The following is a 24,537-nucleotide window of genomic DNA, read 5'->3' as shown; positions in this document are numbered from 1 at the left end:
GATAGCTGTGGGACTGAGAGGATTAAGACAACCCATTTGTAACTCTATTGTATTCCCCTTCATCCGCTGCCCGGTGAGGGAATTGCCGAGCATCCCACATCCCACAGCATCTGTCCGTCCGTCACACCTCATCTTCCACTGTCCGATAGGGAAGCAGCTGGGCTGGAGCTCACAACACCCCTCCTTCCCCACGTGCTCTCCGCAGATCAGGCCAAATCCTGTCCTCTTTCAGGGCCTCTGTTGCAGCTGTGAAATGGGGCAGCAGTTCCCTGCTGCCTCCTGGGACCCCGAGAGAGCTGAACCTTTCCTTGGCCAGTGGGATTCGGTGTCCTTGTGCTGCAGGGAGTGTTGTGTGGGCACAGGCAGCTTCCCCGAGTCCTGGTGATGTTTTTCCTGCTGAAGTCTGGATGGGGTGGATTTCAGGATTTGTTCCAGGATTTCAAATAGGTGGTGGTAGCAGAGCAGGACCTCTGCTCTGCTTTCCTGAACAGCCCCACACATGGGAAGCGCTGCTTACTGTCTGCCCAAACGTGCTGCAGGGAAGATATTTTTGAGCTGTGTAGGAACTTGGAACCCACACACAACTTTTGGTTTCTCCGGTAACTTTAAAATGTCCATATGGATTTAAATCAAATCTAAGTTAAAAATAAATTCCAGTCTCTCCAAGACTGAGACCTTTTATGCCGGGGCTTACCTCTGAGCCAGCTGTGCAGCAAACATGGATGGAGTGGAGCTGTACCACCATGCAAGTCCCTGCCCACAGGGATGGGGCTTTGGGGAACAAGGGTGGAAATATCTGCCTCATTTCCCAGAGTGGGAAACAGGCCCTGTAGGGCATGTCACTCATGTCCCATCTCCGTCAAGCCAGGGCAGAGCCTGCAGTAGCACCGTGGAGGAGAGGGAGCTAGTCCCAGATTTCCCCTGAGTTGGCTGAATGCATTGAAGCTCACCTCCCCCATGCAGGGAAAGCTGTCTTTCTCCCAGAAAGTGTGGAAGGGATGCAGGCAGGAAGGGGATGCAACCTTCACTCTAGGAAGGGTTTACTAGCTTGACGCTGTGCCTTCTAACCTGGTCTTGGCTCTCCTGATACCCTGGAGATGTGGTGAGGAGCTGGCAGCTCCACAGGGCTGTAGCAATGCCCTGGGGTGAAGCTGGCAGTGCCTGTGTGGGCTCTGTGTGCAGACAGGAGGGTTGCTGGTGGCACCTGCTGTTTGGTAGCTCAGCTCTGCTTGGGGTCAAGCATGAGCGGTTTGGGGTGTTCCTGCAGCTTTGGAGACCCCCATCCACCAGGATGTGTCAGGCGGCAGCCCCACAGCAGCTCCAGTGTGTTCGGGGACAGCTCCACAGCAGCTCCAGTGTGTTCAGGGAGAGCAGTCAGTCCTGCTACCTCCCATCACTGCCCAAAATCATGGAGCAATGTGATTCCCACCTGTGCATGCCCACAGAAGGGTTAGCATACCCACTTCCAGAAGGAGAGGGGCTAAGCAGGAAGCAGGACCCCCATCTGTGTCCCCATTGTGGACACACTCCACGATGTCCACTCATTTTTAAATTTAAAAAGCTGTTGAGAATGAGGGTGCAGTGAGAGTCCCCACCCCCTGCAGCATCTCCAGAGATGCCCAGCTGCCCTGGCTGTGTGGGCACGTGGATGTGTGTGTGAGAGGCCCGAGTGAATGAGGACTGCCTGTGTGTGAGCAGTGGGGAGAGCAGCAGTGTGTTTCCTTGTGCAGGGGAACACAGAGGGGCTGCGCTGGGTGAGCCAGGGTGGACCCTGCCTGTGCTGACCCTGTGTGGGGCAGGAAGCAGCAGTGCCTGCCTGGCTGCTGAGCCTGAGCCTGGGCACCCACCTGGTGCTGAGGAGGGAAATGTTTAGGTTACACACCAGGAAATTAAACTGGTCCATTTCTGGATATTTAGATGACGCTAGCGAGAAATAAAAGCCATCCATAAATTACATTATTCCTCCTGCCTCTAATGGCATGAGCAATTAGTGTGCAAGCAGCGCCCAGAGCCAGTGTCTCAGGACTGCTGTGGCCATGGCTCTCCATGCAGGAGAAATGGGAATCCAGAGCCACTTCGTCCCGAGAAGTGCAGGTGCCACATCCCTGACCCTGCATGCCGGCAGTGTGAGAGGTGAGTGAGCTTGGAGAAGGGTTTCCCTCCCGCCTGATGCCCCACAGGGATGTGTGGGTGTCACAGCTGCCCTGGCTCCAGATCTGGAACAAGGGTGGGTGGCCTGGAACTTGTCTTACCCCGTTGGACAAACCCCTCCCAGCCATGCTGTATCCCATGAGTGGGACAGTATGTGCCAGCACAGGGTCCATATCCAGGCTGCCTGGGGTGGGGCAAGGCCCCTAACTGCCTTTTGGGAAAATGAGAGATTTATCTCCAGGGCTGTTGGGTCCCCGAAAAAGGGTTAGGAGGCTCACTTTTCACCCTTGCTTTTTCACCCCTGCTTTTCTCCTCCAATTGTCATGATCTGGGGACTTGAGCAGCCGCTTTGCTCCACCCCAAAGGCAGCCGCAGCGTTTGCAGGGTTGAGCAATTGCTGTAGAGATCATCTGCAGAGCTTTGGGATGCTCCTGTCTCCAGAGGCACAGCTGATGGATGGGGACTCCCCAACTCCTAGCACTTCTAGCAGCCCACCCTGTGAGATGGAAGCCTTAGGCAGCAGCGCAGCAGCAGCACAGCATCTGCCTGAGCTCTCCTCCCCACCTCGAGGGAGGGTGTTTCAGAGGTATTTCTCCTGATGGCAGTAAGAAAGGAGAGGTGGGGCCAAGCTGTCCCCCACAGACACATCAGAGGGAGAACAGTGGGAGCAGGGTTCCAGTCCCTGCCGTGGGGTAAAGCTGAGGAGCTGTGTCCTGGCAGTGCTGCAGGAGGGCCCCAGGTGATGGGCAGAGCCAGGGCTGTGCCAGGGGCTTGTTCTGCTGCTGGCAAACCCAGCAGCTCATTGTGTCTGCTCACAGCCCCTGATCAGCCAGCTGGGGGAACATGTCCACCAGCTTGCCATGGCGTAGGACTTCATCTGCATGGGGCATAATTTATTTCCCAGAGTGTGGAGGAGGTGTCAGTGGTAGCCTGTCCCAAATAATAGCGTGTGTAGGGGGAAGCACTGGGATCTGCAGCTGGAAGATGGAGTGACAGGATCATTGGGTGGGAGCAAGGGCATGGACAGGCAGTGGCTGGCCAGGAGCTCAGCTGCAAGTGTGCATGGCAGGTTGTGTGCTGTGCCTGTGTGCTGGATGGATCCCAAGGAGGGGGACAGGGGTGGGAACTGTGCCCAAAACCAGCTCACCCACGTCCAGAAAAAAGGCCCTTCTCTTGCCCAGTTGCTTTCTTGAGAACAGCCCTGCACAGCCCAGTCCTCATGGGTCTGGCAGGGCCAGCTACCTGCATCCCTCTGGTCACTGTCAAGCATGGGTTGTCCCCTCCTCCTAACAGCAGCCCTCAGGAGAGGTGACTGCCACCAGTGTCCTTCCCCTGGGTGTCTGACCCATGGGAACTGTGTTGCCCATCCACCTGCTCCCCTGCTAACCTGCCTCCCCTCCTGCTGCTGCCCCATGCAACCTCCTCTTCTTGCCACTCCTGCTCCTGCAGCCTGGCAGTGAGGCTGGGCTGGAAGCCACACTGACCCTCAGGTCCCCGAGCTCCCAGGAGGTTCTCTGCCAGGGTGGGGTGCTGTAGGGAAGGGTCTCCCCTCGTGTGCCAGGTGAGGGGCTCCCATGGGTCATCTCTGTGCCAGAGCGCCTGCCCTCGGTGGCTGCTGCACCTTCCCGGGGCGATGGGACTGCTGCCTGACTCTGCCTCATCTCTGTCTGCTGTCTCCCTCCTCCTGGCACCTGTACCCTCTTCCTCTTCCCTCTTTGCTGTCCTGGCTTGTCTGCAGCCCTCTGATGCTGCTGACTTCTCTCTCATGTGGTGTTGTGGCATTGCTGAGATCCTGAGGGTCCCTGATGGAAGGGATGCTGCTCCCAGCCACACACAGGGCAAGGAGCATGTGAGTGATGCTGCTGGGTGCCACTGCTCATGGGCAGGTTGGATTTTGCAGGTGGAAGGGCTGGAGCTGAGGTTTTGGCAGCCGCTGCTGCATCCCTGCAAGCAAAGGCAGGTTGGAGTCCATGGGGAATTGGTGGCACAGGATTAATTGACAGGATTAATTGACAGGAAGTTGCTGGATTTGGTTGGGCCGGTTAAACAGCTGATTTCTACAGATGCTGATGCATAATTCATGGCTTGTTGCAACTTTGGCCAAGGGATACAGCTCCTGCTGCATAGGGCTGGCCATGCACACCCTCTTTCACCAGGTCTGTGTCTGGGCAGAGAGTTTTTCCTCACTGTTGGCCATTTTACAACTGGAAAATGTCTCGACTTGGTAGTGCTGTTCTCATACTGTGTGTTGTGCTGGAACCAGTTGCCCGCAGAGCTTTGGGAGCCAGTACACGAGGAGGTTTGGTCCCTGGAGCAGACTCTGGTTTCTCCCAGGTGTTCTGGGTCCCTATGTCCCAGCTGGACCTGAGCTTCCTGCATTAACAGCCCAGATGTCAGTGGGTCACCCCAGCCCTGAAGGACAGGAGAGACCCCATTCATGGAGCTGCCTCTGCCTCAGTCCTCATTAGTGATGTTTTCATTAGGGGAAGTGGTTTGGTTTTGTTTAAGCCAAATTGCTGTGCTTGGGAGATGATAAATCCATCTGCTGCAAATCGCTCTCCTGCCGCCGGATCCCAGCCCTGCTCTCTAATCACGCCGCAGATAAATGAGCCCTCAGTGAAACCAATCTCCTGTCGTGCCTCGCCGGGGGCTGAGCTGGGTGGTCTGATGCCATGGTGAGGGCTCTGCCTTGAGCTGGGGAATCACAGCCCTTCACTAACACTGCAGAACGCTGAGGGGGGTTATTGCTGAGCAAGTGAGCTGCTGGGGTGGTTGCGAGTGGCTTCTGTGGGAGCAAAGGGGCAGAGGAGCCCCTTTTCCGTGGGGCAGGGTCTGTGGATGGGTGCAGGGGTCATGTTCAACCCACTGTCCATGCCAGAGTGCTCTGCTGGCAGCTGGGGCTGGGTGCAGGCCATGCCATTCAGGTGAGTGGCAGGATATGGGGGACGAGTGCTCCCAGCGATATTCCCTTTGAGGGCTTGGCAAATGTTCTGTGGCAGCCGGGCTCTGCTGGGCGGGAGGCACTTACTGGGGTCCTCCTGTCCCCGAGCTGCTGTGGCTCTGGCTGCTTCTGGCTTTTAAGTTAACTTGTCTTCCTCTTCAAATGCAAAGGGGTGGTGCAGCCCCTGGGGAGCAGCGAGAGTAATTAGCTTGTTTGGAGACAGAGCCCTGCAGGAGGGAGCTGGGGCAGGATACTGCTGCCTTCAACAGGAGTTGGCGGAGATGGGGATGTGGAGAGCTGCCGCCTTCACTGCCTCTGAACCTGGGCTGCCTTGAACGTTTCCCCTGTGGTCCAGACAGGGCTCGTCACCTATGGACCCTGCTGGGCAGGAAAGGCACTCGCTGCCATTGACGTGCACTTCTGTGTCCCTGCCTTGTGTGCCTCTCCAGCCCCAAAGGCTCAGCTCCATCAGGTTCCAGCCCCATTTTGGCAGGAAGCACTCTGCTTTTGAACCTGTTGGGTTGGAGATCCCTTCTGTTTAGGGAGCTGGCACATCTCCCAACCCCAGGTTGGTGTTGTCATTGATGCTGGGGACTCTGGGCAAGAAGGTCAATGTCCCATCCCTGCTGCTCCTGCTCACTCCACCTGGGGACATGGGGGGCCTTGAGAGGTCTGCAGGACGTGCAAGCAGGAGCCCCACTCTGAGCATGTGTGATCACCCAATTCCTGCTCCAGCTTCATGCACAATGAGTGTTTTAGGGGTTGTGCCCTGTGCCAGCGGGGGCACTGCACATCCTGCCTGCAGACAAACCTGCTCTGCTGGACCTGGAACGGGCAGATGGCTTTGTCCTGGTCACAGGGAGGTGTGTGGGGTCTGGCTGCTCACAGAGTCTGTCAGGGACCGTGCAGCAGCAGCAGCAGTGTCTGCAGGAAGGCAGGGAACACTCAGAGCCCCAGGGGGTGGCAGTGGAGATGGACAGCTTCACCTGAGGTCCCCTCTAGGGAGTAGGTCAGGGACAATGATGCAGTGACTAACTCAGAGGTGGGGTGGTGGCACAAATCTGCTGCCTTAGCTCTGCCCTGCTGAGAGCTGGATGGATTGGACACCCTGGTCTGTCCTGTTGTCCCTGTGAGACACATCCCATGGCTGTGACAGTCCTGCTGGGAAGGGGCTCTACAGTCTGAAGAAGAGGCAGGCTTCTTGGCAAGATGCTACCATGAGAGACTGGCATGGCCTGTCATTGAGCCTGTGGGGCAGAAAGTGGGACCCTGCTCCTGGCTTAGGCACTGACCCCAGCAGCAGAGCAGAGATGCACCAAATCCCTTACCTGTCCTCTTCCCATTACCAACCACGTGACTGGACACCAAAAAGTGCTTTTTAGGGATGGAGTATCATTGGTGATGGTCTGGCCAGGATGAGAGTCACAGGGAAGAGGGGTTTCCTTCACCCAGATGGGGAAGGTGTAGCCCTGTGAGGTGCCGAGAGGCACCAGAAAACTCTCACACCCATCAGGAGCCTGGTCAGGAGCCAGGGAAGAGCCATCTGTGTGCTTTCACCAGTTCCTGCAGCCCATGCAGTGGTGGGGTGGGATGGGAACCGGCCTGCTCGCTAACAAGATTAGACAGGCGAGCCATTGCTCTGGCCTTTGGTTAATCGCTTCTTCCGAGATTGAATTTTTTAAAATTGCATTGCTTACAGAAAGCCCCTGGATGGGTTTAAAGGCAATAATCCACCCAGCCCTCTGTCCCTGCAGGGCCCCCCTGGTGCTGCTGGGCCGTGGGTTGTTGGAGTCCCCGGTGTGTCTCCACAGGTCTCTGGTGTCCCCAGGAGGTGGCTGGCAGCACTGGCTCTTGACAGCTTCTGATTTATTCCAGGAGGGAATATGCATTAATTTTTAATGGTATGATTTATTGAAGTCTCCAGAGGTGAGGGAGAAGGGACTGGGTCAGATGCCAGGCTCTGTACTGCAGCCTATGTGGCAGGTCCCTTTTGCTGTTCCCCCACCTCCTGCGGCCTCAAGGGCCATCTGCCCATCCTGCTAGACTCCTAGGGGCATGCTGCATTGGGGTGGCTCAGTGATGTGGTACAGCACCCCCAGCCCTGGTTGCACTTGGTTGAGGTCTTGTCTGACCCTGGAGCAGGGAGGGACAGCTGCTGGTGCCAGGTTCTGGGGTCGCAGCACAGGTGGAAAAGGGGTGTGAGAAAAGGGGCTTGGGCAGCACAGTAACAGATGTTCTAATATGCCGTGGTTATGACTGATCCCAGCATCTCTTGGAGGCATCTCAGTCCTCTCCTGAGCGGTGGGATCTGTCCCTAAGTGCCTCTTTCTTTCCCCTTCACTCTGCTTCCAGCAGTTGATCTTCTGAGCCCATCCCCAGCCCTCTGCTGATCATGCTGACCCAAACAAATTTCCCCTGAGCCCGCCCTCCCCGTTTGCTTCCCCTCCATCGTGCAAAGTGAGTCACTCCCGGCACCAGGAATCATTCATGTCATTTCCCCCTTTGCCGCAAAGTCATTAATGCGAGTGGAATAATTTGTTGCATAACGGAGAGGATCAGCGGGAGCGCTGCTGTGGCGAGGAGCTCCTGGCCCTGGCCACCCCTGCCCTGGGAGAGGGCAGCTCCATGGGAGGGATCCTGCTGGTCCCACAGCTGCACCAGCCTGGCAGCAGTGGGGTCGCATCCCTGAGGCATTTTTCCAAAAGCCATCACGTCTTGCCTGAATCCCAGCCAGGGAGATGGACCTGTTTGTCACGGCCTTGGTGTCTGCTCAGCCTCACACAGATCCTCTGAAAGGGACGTGTTCCAGCTCCCCCACAGTGGCACAGGCAAGAAGTGTCCCCTGCATTGTTCAGAGTGTGTGTTGTGGCACTCTTGGTTCTGGCCACATCCCTGCCTGCTACCCACTCCAGCTCCTCTGAGCTCCCCACACTGTGGATGTCACAAACGCTTCCCACAGCATCCAAAATCCCTCCTGACTTCTTGCTCCAGACCTGGGACCCCAAAGTGTCCCAGCAAGGGTGCAGGCAGCTCTGGAACTGCTCCCAGTGAGTTCCCAGCTGGCTGTTTTTGGTGTAAACCCAAGCACAGCTGGCAGACCTCGCAGCCTCCCAGGCAGAGGGCTGCCCAGAGGGGACTCTTGGCACCCACCAGCCAAGGGTGTGGGGGCTGAGAGCCTGTGCTCGAGGGATGCTCGCTGTGATTGTGGTAGATCCTGTGTCCCCCCTGCATACTGAGGGGGAGAAGGGAAGGAACAGTGCTTTAGGTGATAACAGCATTGTAGAGACTGCTCCTCCTCCCCAGGGTTAATTTCCTTCTATCCCACGCTTGGCCAAGCATTAATTTAAGGATGCTGTAATGGGAGAGGGAGAGCGTAAGAGGATTGGGCTGAGGGCAGGACGATTTAACCAAGGGAAGGGATGTGGCTGGGGCTGGGGGCTGCACAGGCTCTGATGGGGCAGGATGGGCAGGGAATGCTGTGCTCTCCTCAGGACTGGGATGGGCAGGGAATGCTGTGCTCTCCTCAGGACTGGGGTAGGCAGGGAATGCTGTGCTCTCCTCAGGACTGAGCCACCCTGATGTGTCCCAGCTGCCACTGTGATGGCACCCATGGCACCCTCCAACACGGAACATGGAGTGAAGCTTTTCCCCTCCTCAGGGAGAGCTGCTGGTGGCTGGGGAAGGACAGGGCTATGAGCTGCTTGTGTGCACTGTGGCCATGCCTCTTGTTCCACCATCTGTGCTTTGTGTGAGACACCAGGCAAGGTTCAATCCCCGGCCTGGAGTGACCCAGCAGGAGGGCATCATGCCTGGATGGGGGGACTGGGGAGAAGGAGCAGGCAGAGCCCCTTTGGGTGCCATGTCCCAGCTGGGACTTGGTGCCCTTGGCTCAGCTGGGCAGCCAGCCCCTCAGTGCAGGGGCTGCCCTGAAGCAGAAAGGGGAAGAAGGAGATGGTGTTTAATATTTCCAAGTGACACACTGAAACCTGCTGTTCCTTGGGACTGGTCATCCCCCAGCATCCCCCAGGAAGGGCTGGGATCAGGGCCATCCCACTGCAGAGTAAGCTGGGACCACATCCATGGAGGCAAAGGAGCCTTTTCTCCTCCTCCATCCCTCACAGACTCCAGAGCCCCACCTCTGCCCTGGACCACAGTGCCAGCACAGGGATGTGGGTCCTAAGGGACTGTGGTGTCCCCCCAGCCCCACATCATCCTGTGCCTCCCTCAGCACTGTCTGTTTCCTCAGCCTGCCCTGCTGTAATTGCAACCTGCTGTCACTCTCTGGGTAATACAACTTCTCTTTTATCATTGCTTAATTACATACTGGGGAAGTGAGGGGCTGGTGACCCCTTGTTTGTTGGGATGAACAGCCCAGTGGCTATGAGGAGGCCTCCTGGGGCTGGCAGAGGAGCTGGGTGGGGATGGCTGTGCCCTGGCCTGGACAACAGGGCTGAACATGGGATGCCTGCATGCCCTTGGGAGGGATGAAGTGCTGGCTTTGTTGTTCATGGCACAGGATCTCTGGCACAGATGTTTCCAGGCCAGCCCTGAGGAAGTGCCCTGGATGTGACCACTGACACCTGTCTATAATTCTCCCCTCAGTTTGGAGCCTTGCCCATTACCAGGCTGGGAAGAGTGTGTGATTAGGTGCCTGCTGCCAGGCCAGCCACCTCTGCCTGCAATGAGCTGGTGCTAATGAGGGTCCCTGGCAGCTGCTGCCAGGTCAGTGGTCTCTGGCAGAGTATCTGCCAGGCTATCCCCATGAGAGCAGACACATGGGCCCTGCTCAGCAGAGCATCCTCGGCTGTGCTGTTGGTCCTCAGTGCAGACATGGCTCCCTCTGCTCAGTCTCCATCCCTTCCTCATCCCTCTTCTCTCTGCCTTTGCACTTTCCCCTGAGGCTGGTCCCAGCTTGGGCACTGTCAGAGGTGCACTCCAGGTACTGCCCCTGTGCCTTTCTGCTCTGGGTGCTCCTTATTCCCCATCACAGCCACCCCACAAGCAGTTGCAGCAGTGGAGATGGGTCTGTTATCACACCCTCAGGAGCAGGATGTGGGCCTGTTTAAAACCACATGGGCTGGGGTGGTAGGAGTATTCCCCTGGGCACTGCTCATGCTGCTGTGATGGATCAGGGGGCAGATGCAGACCATGTCTGACTGGGAAATGCCCCCACTTGAACAGCCCTGGTTCTTGGGCTCCTGGCTGGGAAACCATCAGTCTGGAGCTGGAGCAGGTTTAGGGGCACTCTGGGTCTTTGTGGCAGGATGTTGTGGGGAGCTGCTGTGGTTCCGTGCTGATGTAGGGGTTGTGTGCAGATGTGGGAGCATGGGATGACCTGCAGGCTCAGGGGAGCTCTCCTCCTGGTGTGCTGCCCGTGCTTACAGCCTGTCCCCCTGCCTGCCCTGGATTTGCAGCTCCAGGCTCGATGTGCACAGATCAAAGCCCGGGGCCATCTCTCATCTTGGCTTACCCGGGTCCCGCCTGCCCCAGCCCGGAGTTCCTGCGGGGGAGGTTGGAGGTAATCCCTGCAGACTGGCTAATTACAGAGAACCTCTCACTTCCTGGGAACCACGGCAAATTGTCCCTCGAGCCCTGGCAGCAATGGTACAAATCTTCCACTAATTAGACTTGAAAGTCCTCCCGTGAGCTCAGACACAGGATGGATATTTGATTATTAACATATTTATTTCTGAATCTCTCAGCAGGTCTTGCACTGGAAGCTTGTATTCCCCCTCCATAATTGCCAGGCACATTTATTCCTATCAAGAGTGCCTGGGGGCTCCAGGGAGGGGGTGCTGCTCAGGTCTGTGTGCTCATTTTTGGGATTATCTCATTAAGGTGTGTAGAAGAAAAGCTGCTGATGCTGAGAAGTCTTAGGCAGGAGCAAGGCTCCCAGGCTCTGCCCCAAGCCTCCCAGATGGGATGCTCCTGACCCTCCTGCCCAGCTGGGAGCCCAGGGATATCTTCACATGTGCTCTCAAGCACAGTGGGCAGGCAGAGGACGGATGAGGATGACCCAGTGGTGCAGGTTTGGTGCTGGGCACCATAGCCCAACACAGAGCTGTGGCCACGGCACCTCCAGGGAGAGCATCCCTCCCTCCGGTGGAGGCAGATAAGCTGCAATGGAAACACTGTCTCTGAAACAACTGAAAATAGCTTTCCTGTCCCCAAAATGTCAGTTTAAAAAGGCAGTATTTGGCCCCCCCCGGATTGGCAGTCACCTGAGCGGGTGCCCTGGAGATGCTGAGTGGGCGGCCCTGCTGCCCCGTGGGGCAGAGAGCAGCAGGGTGGAAGGCTGAGCCATCCCTCAGGGTGCAAGTGGGGAGAGGGTCAGTGCTGGCATGGGGGGCCATTAGCCCAGCCATGGGGATGTGCTGTGCCTTGCCTTGGGCTGCAGAAGGGCACAGGTGGGCTGTGGGCTGTTGGAAGGGCAGCACTGACCTCGTGTGTCTGCCATGCCCTAAGCCGCCAGGTCCACCCTGCCACCTCTCCAGGGGCCTCAGGGCAGTGCTGGGGTGTTGTTGGCGTGGGGGCTCCATGGGCTTGGTGAGGAGCCCTGGCTCAGGACCTCAGCCCCATCTCCACACCACTTTGCCCTCCCACCCTGCCTCGTTGCTGTGTCTCCCTGAGCCGAGGGCACGCTCCTCGTTACAGCTCTGCAGTTATTAATAGCAGCAAACACTCCTGGTGCCTTCAAGCCAAGTCCATTCTGGGGGAGATTCCTGCCATTTGAAGCATCTTTCCCCTCTGGGCGCCTTATCTCCCCGTCCCAGCTGTGCAGGCTGTGTGTGCGGAGCCCCTGGCTGAGCGGTGGCGCCAACAGCTCGTGTCACTCAGTGTGACAGCGCCCGCCTGGGTGACACAGGGGGTCCCACTCCCGGCCCAAGGCAGCCTGAGCTGCCTGAGCACGTGGGAGTGAGGTCGTGTCCCAGCCTGTTCCCACTGTGCTTCTTCCTGTCACCCTGCCGAGACTGATCTGTCGGTGGCCAAGCGAGCGCTGATTGCGAGGAAATGAGCCTGGTGCCACCTCCAGTTTGCTGGAGCCCAACCTCTGTGTGATTGCACAGAGCTCATTAATCTGCCACCATCACTGTGGCTTGGTGTGGGGCGGTGAGGGTGGCCAGGCTGCAGAGATGCTGAGAGGACCATGTCCTCTCTGTTGCAGGCTTGGGAGCAGGGCTGGCATCACCTGTGACCAGGATGAGATTTTTCTCAGCTTCTCAATTCAGGAGACCCTGGTGGTGATTGGAATGGGTGCTGGAACGGGACTGGAGCTAGAAATCCCTGCTGATTTTCATGGGGTGCCATGGGCATGGAGCAAGGTGGGCATCTGAGGGGCAGAGAGATGCTGCTTTGGGATAAGGAGGTGCTGTGTCTGTGCTGTGCCCCAGTGTGAGCTGTGCACCCCTGTACAGCAAAGTGCACACTTGTGAGGGCCACGCTCTTTGGAGCCCCTGGGTGCTGTGCTGCCTCACTGCCTGATACACCCTGCGTGCCCCCAACACTGCTGTGCTTTTCAGACACAAAAAGCTCTGAGATGCCCCCCGATGGTCCAGGCGGGTTATGGTTCTTGCTCACAGCTGCTGCCTCGATGTGTCAGCCCTATAACCAGGGCTGGGTTCAGCTCCTGGCTCTGCTCCCTTCCCTGTGCTTCTGTTTCCCTGCAGCTCTGGTGCAGTTCTCTGCCTCCCGTTGCAGGACATGGAGATGCTCGGGGTGCACCCCGGGAGCCGGGCCGGGGTTGATGGAGCCGTTCCCCCTCCTGTTCACGGAGTCAATGGATTATTCATTCCCTGGCAGGCGGGGCGTGTCTGTGGCCGCCTGTGTGATGCCAAGGGGGCCGACATGATGCCGAGCGCAGAGAGGTTTTCTGTGTAAATACCTAAAATATTTAGCAGAACTGACGAAAAAGATTCGGCAGCATTCGGGAGCATTCAGTGTCTCTGGATGCCTGAGGGCCACCACGAGGGTTCTGGGGCTGATGGACACGCCAGGGTGGACCCTGTGGGGCTCTGACTTTCATCTTGGCCTGACGCACACCACCCAAGTTGGTGGTGGAGTTTGTGTCTGTTTGTCTGTCCAGCCACCCATCCATTGGGTCTTTCATTTTGTCTCTGCCATCAGAGAGGGGGGTGCCCCATCCCTTCCCTGCATTGCAGGGATGCTTTGGCATGTGCCATCCCTAGCTGGTGCCACAGAGCCAGGCTGCTGCCCCTCACCTGCTGCCAGGTGGGCGCTGCATGGCCAGGAACCAGCCCGGCACAGCGCTGGGCTGGGCTCCTTCCCTGGCAGACAGATCACGTCACATGCATTTTTTAGCAAGATCCACCAGCTGAGAACGAGCTGAGCTGTCACTGCACGTTTGTGATCAAAGCCAGACGTGCCCTGGCAGCCTGGGGAGAGTGGCCCTGCATGCCATTCCTCTCTGTCACAGTTTGCTGGGCACAGCAGGGTTGGGGATCCAGCCGTGTCACAGGTTGCAGGTAGGTGCCCCTGCCTTCCTGAATGTGCCAGGATGGTCAGTGCCCTCCTGCCTGCTGAGGTTCAGTGACTCCTGACCCGATCAGCTAGGGATGGGTGCAGTTATGGTGCAGAGCTGTTGTTATGCTTCATGCACAGTCCTACATCCCAAAAATTGCACCTTCTGCTGGCAGTCAGAATGAGGTGGGTTTGCTGGCAGCAAAGATTGGGCTACAAAAGGGTTTGTGCTTGTCTTGGGACGTGTTTTAGGCCAGGTTTACAAGTGAGCAAGCAGATGTAAGGGGTGCAGGGAGCTGTGGCCAGCTCTGGATGGAAAAGCACATGGAGCCAGCTGGCTGTGACAATGTAGGGCTGCCCTGCGATGAAGCCTGGGCTGCTGGCAGCTTTTCCTTGGCCTTTGCAAGCTCGTCCTTTCATGGATGCTCTCAGAGCCTTGGCAAGGCAGGAGCTGAGTGCTGGCCCAGGATCTGTGCATCCCAGGGCCAAAGGCAGGACGGGCTCACGGTTAGAGCACGCAGCTCCTCCCAGGCCGTGTGCCCCACTCCGAGCCTTCCTCCTCCTCCTCGCTGCATCTGCTGCTGCCCCCCGGCCGCCCCAGTGCTGCGGTGGGTGCCTGCGGTGGGTGCCTGCAACAGGGCGGTGTTGTGTGTTTCCCTCTGCAAGCGCAGCAGAGCCCTTAGGCTGCGCTTCGCTGTGACAGCACATCCCATGTCAGACCCGCTGCAAATCCTGACTGCTAATAGCTATGCAAATTACCTCATTAGCTGCTTTATTTATTTTCTCTGGCATCACGTTTTCAGCACTTCCCCCAGGCCCGGAGGCTGCGGTTTCCCCGGGCTGGGAGGAGGCAGGAGCAGAGCAGCAGCACGCAGGGCTGGCTGGGCCGAGCCTTCCTCTGCTGGAGGCAGGGGTGTTGGGATCCCACGGAGCCACCCACCCCGATGTGGTGTATCTGGAACAGAAACTCATGGCTCCTGAAGCAATCCCTGCTGATGGGATGCCCACCTCCTTCTCCCTCATGGTGTCCTGGCTCTGGGGTGAGTCCTGCTGAGCTCTCCCTCCAGGCAGGACCTGCTCTGTCCCTGCCAAGCAACTGTGGGTCTGGCATGGCTGGGATGTGTATGCCCTCCATCCGAAAAAAAAGTGAGTTTGAATTATTTAGAGAGAGAACAGAGCATTTGCTCAGCTGCTCTGGACCTCAGTGGTGGGCTGAGGCTTGGCACAGGGTCGCAGGATGTCCTGCATCCTTCCAACTCTGATTATCCTTCCTTCGTAATGGAAATTTTCCTCCTTCCCGCCCTGATTGCCCTTCCTCATTACTGGAAATGTTCCTCCCGTCCTGACAGCCCTTCCTCGCTGAGAGAAATGTTGGCATCTGCTTTCTGCCAGCCACAGGATGACTCCACAGAGCTCACAGATGCCCTGGCCAAGGTGGCCCTGGGCTGGGACCCTTCTCTGCTGTTGTCCCTGAGGGCTGTAGCCCAAGTTTAAATACTTTGAAGCCCAGGCACCATCCAGGGCTGGCACAGGCACAGACAGTCTCTGACCAGCAGCCCAGCATGGTGCCCCTTGGTGATGTGCCTGTCACATCCCTGTGACATGCTGGATGGTAGGCACATCCCTACCCATGCTGGGTGTGCCTGCAAGCTCTGCTCTTTCCTGGCTGCATATTCTAAGGGTGTTTATGTGCCCACGACATCCATTACAGTGAATCAGGCTTTGCATGGACATCAGGGGACCCACACACTGGTGTGATGACTGGTATAAAGACCTTGATTCAGCCACTCCATGGGCTTGTCAGTGCCATGCTGAGCTGCCTGCAAGCATTATGTCTTCTCCCCCATCCCCTTCTGTTTATCTTTTATTTCCTCCCTTCTCTTGGCGGCTGTGCTAATGAATATTTCATGGCCGGGAACCAGCGTGAATTCCCCCGGCAGCTCCCTGCGCTCCCTCGCCAGGTACAGCCCGAGAGTCGGTGGCTGAGGAAGGATGGATCTGCCAGGAAGCATCTCGGGAGGAGAGGGCCCGGCTAGGGAAGGAAGCGGTGGCTCTGCTGCGGGCAGATGTGCCGTGTCCCTCTCCTCGGCGGTGTTGTCGCTGTCCCTTCAGCCTCCGAGGGATTGCCTGGGGACCGCGGTGGCCGCACGTCCGTGGTGGCCGCATGGCCTTTACGGTTCCCGTGCATCTCTCACACGCGTGCAGGGCCACGCTCCGACACAACAACACGTGTCCTCTGCTGTCCCCCGTGTGCCATCGGCTGCCACCGCCGTCTGAGCGAGCCGTGTCCCCGGCTCACCTCCCGCCGCTGCGCTGCGCTGCGCTGTGCCGGGGCTCCTCTCAGCGTCGGGCGGCGGCACCGCGGCCACACGGAGCGAGGGACAGGGAGCGAGGGGCACTGAGCGTGGGCAGTCCGTGTCCCCACCCATGACAGGGAGTGTCGCATGGCCTGTACTGCCCGTCCCGGCTCCTGTGCTTCCAAGCCGGGGTGTCCCAGCGCAGCCCCCAGGCAGCCATGGGACTGGGGCAGGGAAGTGCAGGACAGTGTTGTTCTTCAGTCTCTCTGAATTTGCCCTTTATCCCCTAAGCCAGGCTGGCCCCGGTGCAGGCTCGGCATTAGGAGGTGCGGGCAGTGTCTCTCTTTGCCAGGGTCGAAGCACATGGGGGGACCACGTGCGGGAGCTGGAGGCAGAGCCCGGAGCCACAGCCTTCCTCCTTCCCATCGCCGCAGCTCCAACAGCGGTGTGTCCCCTCTGGGGGCCCAGCAGATGCTCTGGGGACACAGGTTGACACTAAGGATCTTTTTGGGAGATAATTTCCTTTGCCCACAGTGAGGCACTCTGGAGAACGGAGCTCACCTGAGGCTGCAGCTGGGGCAGGGCGGGGGAACCACTGCCCTTCTTAATCAGGGACCTGGTCTGGGAGAACCACCGGCTGGGCTGTGGGGCAGGAGGCTGGCAGGATGCACCCTGCAGTGCACCCGTGGGTGGATGTGACCCAGGCGGGGTCTTTAGCGAGAAAAGTTGTGTAGGGATGGGCTCAACAGCCCTGCCTTGTGGCTTGCTTTTGATTTGTGCCGAATTCCTACTCAGCTTTCCAGGGATGAGCAGGATCAGTGACCAGGGTGGCCAACATCTGCTGATCTGGAAGGGACTGGGGGTCCCCTGTCCTGCATGACCATCACGGCCAGGGGGAACAGGGTTAGGGTTAGGACTTGCATGTCTCACCCACCCGAGACAAGCTGGGATGGAGTGACTTTCCCTGGCAGGTGGGAACTGGCTGTCACAGAGCTGGATGGTGGGGATGGATCTGCAAACTTTGTGTGCTGCCGCGTACTGTGGGCTCTGGCACCCTCCTGTGGCTGTTGTGTCGCCTGTCCTGTCTCCCGCGGGCCTTTGGGATGCTGCAGCTGCCCTGGTCTGGTGTTTGTGCTGGCTGGTCCCCGTAGCACTGAGGACTCCGGGTGTTTACAGGATCTGGCCTTGTATCACACAGCTCATGGGACCTGATCACTGCAAGAAACTGTCCAAAGTGTTTGTGTTGTGGGGTTGAGCCAGGAGCAGAGCTCCTGGGTACTGTAGACATGGATGAGGGTCCTAAACCCCGCACCTGTTCCTGGAAGGTGCCAGGAGTGAGCTGGGCACTGCTAGCTCCCCAATCTCTGAACTTTCAGCTGGGGGCAAGAGGTTCACAGGGTGTTGCACTCACAGATTGTCTCTACATCTGTGTCTGTGTGCTGAGCTGCCCAATCTGCCTCAGCTGGCCTGGGCTGGCCCCTTCCTCTTGTGAGGTTGGTGTCCCTAGCAGCCCTTCCCTGGCCTGGGGTTCTGTGGATGTATTATTAAAGGGTTGCATGTCCCTGCTGTGCTGTGTGTTGTGCCTTGTTTAGGATCTCTCCAAACGTGGCTCAGCTGTGCAGTGGCCAGTGCAGCATCCCCTGCTGCAGGTCCCCTCCCCCTGGGACACTGTCCTGCTGTGGTGTGGGGACATTGCTGGCCCGTTTGGCAATGTATAAGAGAGGGGGGCAGACAGAGGGGCTTGGTTTGGAGGGGATGGCCTTTCTTTTGGGGAGCAGGAGGTGAGGCTCCCCTTTGCCAACCCCAGTACAGGATTGGTGGGAAGTGGTGGTGCTCTTGCCCCTTCCCTTTGGACTCCTTGAGGTATTGGTGGGGACCGGACAGTCTCGCTGTTCCTGGCTGTATCATGGCTCCACCCTCTTTTCCATCCCTGAGGGAACAGAAGCTGTAATTTCCATCAGGTCCCTTTTTGTTCACTTCCTTCCCTATTAATAAGAGATGAAATGTATGAGATTGTAGCGTCTGGATGGATTCAGAACTGATAGAATCCTGCTGCTGTGGGGTGTGAATGCACTGTAGACACAGAATACAGCTGGGAAAATGGTCTAGGGGAAGGGATGTTGTCTTGAGGCTGCACAGACCGTCTCAGGCTGGCTCTGGGAGCAGGGAAATCCCACTGCCACCACACTCCAGTCTGTCTGCTGGCTCTGACATACTGTGCAAGTCAGCAACTTGCTGCCAGCTGAGCTTTGGAGTGAGCATCTCATAGCCTGGGTGGTCTCAGAGTCTGACTCCTCTTCCTACTACCCTTGCATCCATCCTTGTCTCCTCCCCTGTGTGGAGCCAGCAGGAGTGGATGCCTGGAGATGCAGGACACTTGCAGGGATGAAGGACGGATGCCCAGGGATTCAGGATGCTCACAACACTTGACTGTGGGAGTGGGTGGCTCCTGCTCGAGGATGCAGGATGCTCTCGGTGCTGGCTTCCCTCCGGAAGGAGCATCCTCGCCTGCTCTTGGAGAGAGGCGGCCCTGGGATGCAGCGGTGCCTCATTGGTCAGCGGGACCTGTGGAGTCTGCGGGTTGCCATACCAACCTGCCTCTGGTTCCCGGCCAGCCGGGGCGTGAAGTGCCGGGTCGAGCCAGTGCCAAGGGGCGGATCAGGAGCCGGGGGCAACCCGAGGCTCTGCCGGCCGGGGAGGCGTCCATCGGCCTCTGCCGGAGGGCTGGCTGGCACCGCCGGGCTCCCCGGCACCCCGCATCGCCCCGGCGCTGCTCCCCGCAACTTTGCGGCCGGCGGGAGGGCACGGCCCGGGGGGCGAGCCGGGACATCCCGCTCCCTCTCTGCAGCCCCGGGAGGGGCCCCGCCGCCCAGCTCCGTGTCCCGCTGCCCTCCCGCACCGGAGCATCCCCGCGCAAAAGTTCCCGCTGCCCTCCCGCCGCGGGGAGCGGGGCCGGCGGTGCCGCGCTGCCGCTGCCCGCCCCGCAGCGACGCCGATGCCCGCAGGCTCGCTCCGGGCACAGCGGCTCGGGGCTGCCCCGGGCATCGCCCGCTGCTCGCAGGAGCCGGGGGCTGCCTGGCGGCCGGGAGGGGGTGCGGCTGGGTCCCTCCCCAGCGCTGGGAGCTGGAGCCATGAGCCACTGCCAGCAGCGCTGCAAGAGGCAGCTGGGCCGGGTGATCCGCTTCTTCTACCAGTTTGTCACCGGTACTCTCTCCCAAGGTAGGTACCGTCCTGGGGGACGCGGGGTCTCTGTTCTGTGGCTGGGGATGTCTGTCTGGTGAGCTCTGTGGGGTTATCTGGGGAGGGGAGAAATGCTGCTTAGAAATGCTGGTGGAGGGGTTGCACTGTGCTCCGTGTGGAGCAAAGCTGAAGATGGCTCCAGGAGGCAACAAAAGCCCCTGAAGGCCCCTTGTGGACCTGGGGTGAGGGGAATGTTTTATTTGGGGAGGGGACTAATGCAAAGTGGAGCATGAAAGAACTGCTGTACAAATAAATTGCAGCTGGTCTGGTGGTTCCTGACATGTCAAGGAATCTGACTCCTCTGGGGCTGGAGCCATGCCCTCCACCTAGCTGGACAAAGATGGGTGTGCCCTGGGTGTGCCCCACGAGCCAGGGCAGGGACACACCCTGGTGCCTGCATCTGCTGGTGCTTTTGTCCTGGGATGCTTGGTCCTGGGGACAGAGCTGTGTGCTCCTGGTTTGATGTCACTGCCATGGCAGGACCCTCACCCCTGTGCCAGCCCCTGCACTGCCCAGAACCTCATCCTCTGGGTGTGAACCCAGCACCACCTCCTAAACCCAGTGAGCATATCCTGGGGAGGTCATCATGCACCTGTGTGTGCTGGGAATCTCGGTGTGCTACTCCCAGCCCTGTCCCTGCGTCCCTGTGCAGGGACAAAGGTGCCATCCCCATGGCCTTGCCCTGCTGAGGACCACTGGGCTGCCCCTCTGGGCCCCAGCAAGCTGGGGAGGGATGCACCATACTGTGAGTGCAGGGAAAGCCTTGTTAGGCCAGTGTGGCAGCGTCATGCCTCAGGGCAGGGCTGGGACTTGCACTGCTCCTGCCAGGACTCAGCCTGCCTGGAAAACTCCTCCCGGGTTTTGTCCCCTCCTTGCCTGGGGAAACCCTGGGTCTCCACAGCCTGTGCCCGTCCTTGGGGCCAGAGAAAGGCAGGAATAGCGTGGAGCCCTTGGCACAGCCCAGGAGGATGGGATGTGGGAGCAATATTTGACCTGTGAGCTGTGCCCAGCTGGCATGCTGCCTTCCTGCCCACAGGGACCCAAGCCCTGGGATGGAGGCTCCTGGTCAAAGCGGGGCACAGTCCCCAGGCCCAGCAGCATGCCAGGCTCTGGAGGCTGGGTGTGCCACACGCAGTGCCAGCTCCATCCCCGCTAGCTGGCTCCACTGGGCACCAGCCAACTTGCCTGGAGTGGAGGGGCAGAGGATGAGTCAGCTGAGTGCAGCCCAGGGCATGAGGAGCAGAGCTGCAGGTGATGGAGCAACAAGGGAATGGGACCTTGGGATGCTCCCAAATCCCATCACCTACAAAGATATCCTGCAGGTCCTTCTCCCAGTGTGCTGGGCTTTACAGCTGGGTGCTGTGGCGTTGGGACTGTAGCAGTGTCCCCTGGGACTGGGTTTCTGGAGTGACCATGTGTGGTGCTGAGCAGGACCAAGGGCTTTCCCTACAGCCCTGCTGGGTGTGCATGGGATTGGGATGGGCACAGAGAGCATGGTTGGCTGTGGGGAAGCCTCACTGTCTTCTTGGTGTCCTCCCAAGCTTTGAGACAAGCCCAAGTGGGGTGAAACCCAAATCTGGGCAGCTCTGAGTTGGGTGTGGGATGTGGGGCTTGCACAGCCTTCTCCCCTCTGCAGCTCCCCTCCTCCTCAGCTGCTGCTCTGATCCTTGGGTCACCAAGATGCTGACCCCTCTCTGGCTGTTATCCTACCACCTTTTGGGGGACAGTGACCCCCTGTCCTTCCTGCAGAGATGAAGGGGGTCTCCTGGAGCTCACTGCAGAAGGCACTGGGTGCTTGACCAGGTGGGCCTGGGGCAGGGGGCCCCTGGCTGGGTGCCCTGGGGAGCTGGCCAAGGACGGGTTGCCAGAGAGGGCAAAGAGAAATGACTCAATCAATTAACCAGATTAAAACTGTGACTTCACCTCCCAAAAATAGCGTTTCACCAATATTTTAATGTGCTTATTAATAATCTGCTCGCGCTCTGATTAGCAGCAAGGTAATAAGGGATCAGCTTTAACCTAAATTTAACTCTCCCTAATGGATGATGGCCCCGAGAACCAAAAAAAAAGGAGAAATTCCTATCCATCAGGCTGGCCCCCCAGCAGGTCAGGAGCACCTGAGACCTGGGCAGCAGCTGCCCAATTGTGCCCAGGGACCATCACCTCACTGTGACCCAGCAGGTCCCGTGGCACATTTTGTGGAAGCAGTGTCCTGACACCCTGCTACACTGAGTGAAGAACACTTTGGGGGCAGCCACAGGGGTGGCTCTCAAGGAGGGCAGATCCTGGCCACAGTCAAGGTGCATGGTCCCCTCCTGAAGAGACAGGTCCCTTGACAATGGGTGATTGCTCTGCTCCGTCCCCATCTGCTCCATCCCGCAGTGGGGGACAGTTCCCCAGCTGCTGGTAGTGCTGGGAGGATGGAGACAGGGACCAGCCACCTGATGGCTCTGGGTGTGCTTGTGACATGGAGCTGCTTTTTGGGCAAGAACCCTCACTCCAGGGGTTATTTATACACCACCCAGCAGGTGGCTGGCAGGGTGTTTAAATTTAGCAGTGTGGCAGGGCTGTGCTGCCGGCAGCACTGGGGAGCCAGGGCAGGGCTGGCTGGGTGGGGGACGCTTTCAGTGTCAGTGTCACAGCCCAGAGTGGGACAGGCAGCACGGGCTCAGTGCCAGCCTGGCCTGCCTGGTCTTTGGGCCGTGTTACAGGGCCTGCTGCTCTTCCCAGTGCTGAGCCATGGGCACGTGCCAGGGCCACTTTGCCATCCTGTCCTGTGTCACCTGTGGATCCCCAGAGCCGTTGATCTCGGAGGAGAGAGGAGGGAGGGAGGGAGGAAAGGAGGGAGGGATCTGCATGTTTGGATTCTGCTCCCTGAAAGGGGCACAGCTGGGGCAGTGCTGTACTCCTCACACAGTGGGGTGGCCACAACCCCTGCCTGTGGGTACAGGGTAGGGATGGGACATCTCATGTGCAAAGAGGGTTTGGGATGGAACACTTGGGTCTGGTGTCTTCCTCAGCCCTATGTCCCATGGGACAGCAGGTGGGGCCAAGTGCTGTGCAGGGGCAGAAGTGTCTCAGGCACGGGTGCAGTTAATCCAGTTTGGTTTGGGATCTGTGAGTGAGTGTGCCCAAACCCACAGTGGCACTAAATGCACCTGGCATCATGGAGCAGGAACCAGGCTGGTTGTATCTGACTCCAGGCTGAGAGAAACAGATGCTGATCGCAGGCATCTCTGGGGACATGCTGTTGTGGGACACAGGGAACAGGATCCAGAGAGCCAGATCTGGGAGCCAGACCCAGCTCTCCAGGACGGCAGAACTGCAGAGACACCTTCCTTCAAGTCCTCGTGTCTGGAGCAAGGACAGACACAGGCATCAGCAGAGATCCTGGCAGCATCTTTCCCTAGGGAGCCCCTTTTCCAGGACTCCCAGCTTCACCTGTGGTGTGGCAGCAAGGAGCTGAGCCCTGAGGATCCCAAGACCATCAGGGAACTCAGAGCAGCCCTTGGGCTGTGGTGATGCCTTGCTGGCCCCATGGCACTGAGACACAGCCACATGTGTAACGAGCCCTGTCTGTTCTCTGCCCCCTGCCTCCTTCTCCTGGCTGATGGTGCCACTCTCCCCCCGGGCCAGGAGGGTTATTTTTAACTGTTTGCCATGTGCTGTCTGAGCACAATTAAGGTAATTGGTTTGGGAGCCTGGCTCTCACACAACGCTCCCAATTACCTGCCTGCCTGCCTGCCTGCCCGTGCGGCCCCCCGCCTCCCTGCCCGCGGTGGCCGCTCCTCTGGCGGGGGACAGGGCTGCCCCAGATAGCACAGCGGGGCACGGGGCATGGAGCCATGGAGAGGACATCCCTGCACAACGACAGCCTGCTCTATGCCTCCCTGATTGCCATCCTCCTCCTCATCTCCTATTGGTTCACCACCCGCTGCTTCAAAATCATCAGCGGCATCGAAGGTACAGGGCTGGGGATGTGGGGGGACACGGTGGCCTGGCCCGGCCACTTGCACAGACCAAGCGGTGAGGTGGGCCACATGCTTGGTGTGGGAGGGGTGCTTTGGGGACTCCCTCTCTGGGAGAGCTCCATCTCCTCAGTGACTTCATTAGTTCCTCCTGGCCGTGGTCCTGCTCCGCTGTGTGAGAGCAGCCGGTGGCAGCCCGGGGCTGAGCTGTGGCTCAGGGCTGTATCCAGCACTGCTCCGGGTCCACCGTGCTGCTGGTGTTGGGATGCTGCTGCCCCTCGCTGTGGGATGGGGATGCAGATGAACTCTCTGGAGCCTCCCACTCTTGTGGGGTGCCCAGAGCTCATGCTCGGGCCTCAATCTGTGTTTTGGGGCTCTGGGTCCCTTTGGGTGTGACCCACATCTTTGGTGCTCATCTAGTGTGTTGGGGAGCTCTGGGATGTGGCAGGGGTCCCACTTTCCCCAGTGAAGGGTCTCTCCAAGCCCCATTGCAGTGGGATGTGAGTGCCAGGGGTTTGCAGGGTGAGACCCCGAGGCAAGGAGCAGGGCAGGAGGGGTGAAACTGGCCTCACGTGTCTGGGGACGTGTGGAGCCTCTCCTGCCTGGGGTGTGCATTGCTCCATCCGTCTGTGAGACCTCTCTGCACAGCTCAGCCAGAGCCTTGGGGCACTTCCCACAGCATGGCCAAATGCTGACTGGCTGCAGGGGCAGGGAGCACCCCTGGGAGTGATGCCCCTCAGTGGGATGGGAGGCAAAGCCCTGCCCCACACTTCTGGTGGGGTATGCGTGCTCTTGAGCATCCCTTGCATGCAGCTGTGGGTCTGGCTCCAGTGGTGACCTCCCACATGTGGTCCCAGGTGTCTCCTCCATCCTGGGGGCAGCTCCAGGTGGAGTAACATCCCTGGGGACCTTGATGAGGTGAAGGGATGGTCCTTTGTCTCATCTAGCCCATCTGGACCTGCCCTTGGTTGAAAGGAATAAACTCTGGGCAAGAAACCTTGGGGAGTCTGGGGGTGCTGGGAGCTGGGCACAGTGTGTGGCACTGGGTGCCTGTGCTGGTCCTGGTGGGATTCTGTGGCATGCTGGCAGCAAACAATGGAGTGTTTTTTTAATGGCTCCAGCACAGAAATGTGTAATCCTGACAGGGCAGGCAGTGGGAGAATTATCACTGCTCTGCTGGGGAGGATGGCTGCCACGGGGGAGGCACAAAGGCACGTGGGGAAGCTGTCACTTGGTGACTGACATGCCACTGCTTCAGCCCCAGCATCCCACGATGCTGCCAGAGGCATGAGGGGCCGATGACAGTCCATTCACATGGGTTCTGCAGATTCCCTTTGCAGAGAAACTGCCCTAAACCCTCTGGATCAGGCTGGAAGAGCTCCTCTCCCTCTACGTCTGGCTAAAACTAGATTGCAAAAATAGACTCATGGCTTGCAGGACAGGCATCGGTGCTGGAAGCAGC

The 24,537-nt window shown here is 58.7% G+C and overlaps 1 protein-coding gene across 5 annotated transcripts in view; it reads left to right on the top strand.

The window, feature by feature from the left end:
- Nucleotides 1-24,537, top strand: part of KCNIP2 (potassium voltage-gated channel interacting protein 2) — a 43,605-nt gene that overhangs the window by 980 nt on the left and 18,088 nt on the right. Inside the window, exon 1 of one of the 5 annotated variants that reach the window (XM_064717556.1) lies at nucleotides 18,312-19,086. The exons of 3 other annotated variants lie outside the window; for them this stretch is intronic. In XM_064717556.1, coding sequence (XP_064573626.1) covers nucleotides 18,327-19,086 — 760 coding nt within the window. In that variant the 5' untranslated portion in view covers nucleotides 18,312-18,326. Of the gene's footprint in view, nucleotides 1-18,311; nucleotides 19,087-22,873; nucleotides 23,071-24,537 lie in introns of those variants that run through there. One more of the 5 variants, XM_064717559.1, reaches the window with a different exon arrangement.

Source organism: Zonotrichia leucophrys, chromosome 6 (assembly GCF_028769735.1).
Source record: "Zonotrichia leucophrys gambelii isolate GWCS_2022_RI chromosome 6, RI_Zleu_2.0, whole genome shotgun sequence".
NCBI lineage: Eukaryota > Metazoa > Chordata > Aves > Passeriformes > Passerellidae > Zonotrichia > Zonotrichia leucophrys.
Note: the sequence above shows the minus strand (reverse complement) of the source record. Positions and strands in the feature narration are given on the sequence as shown.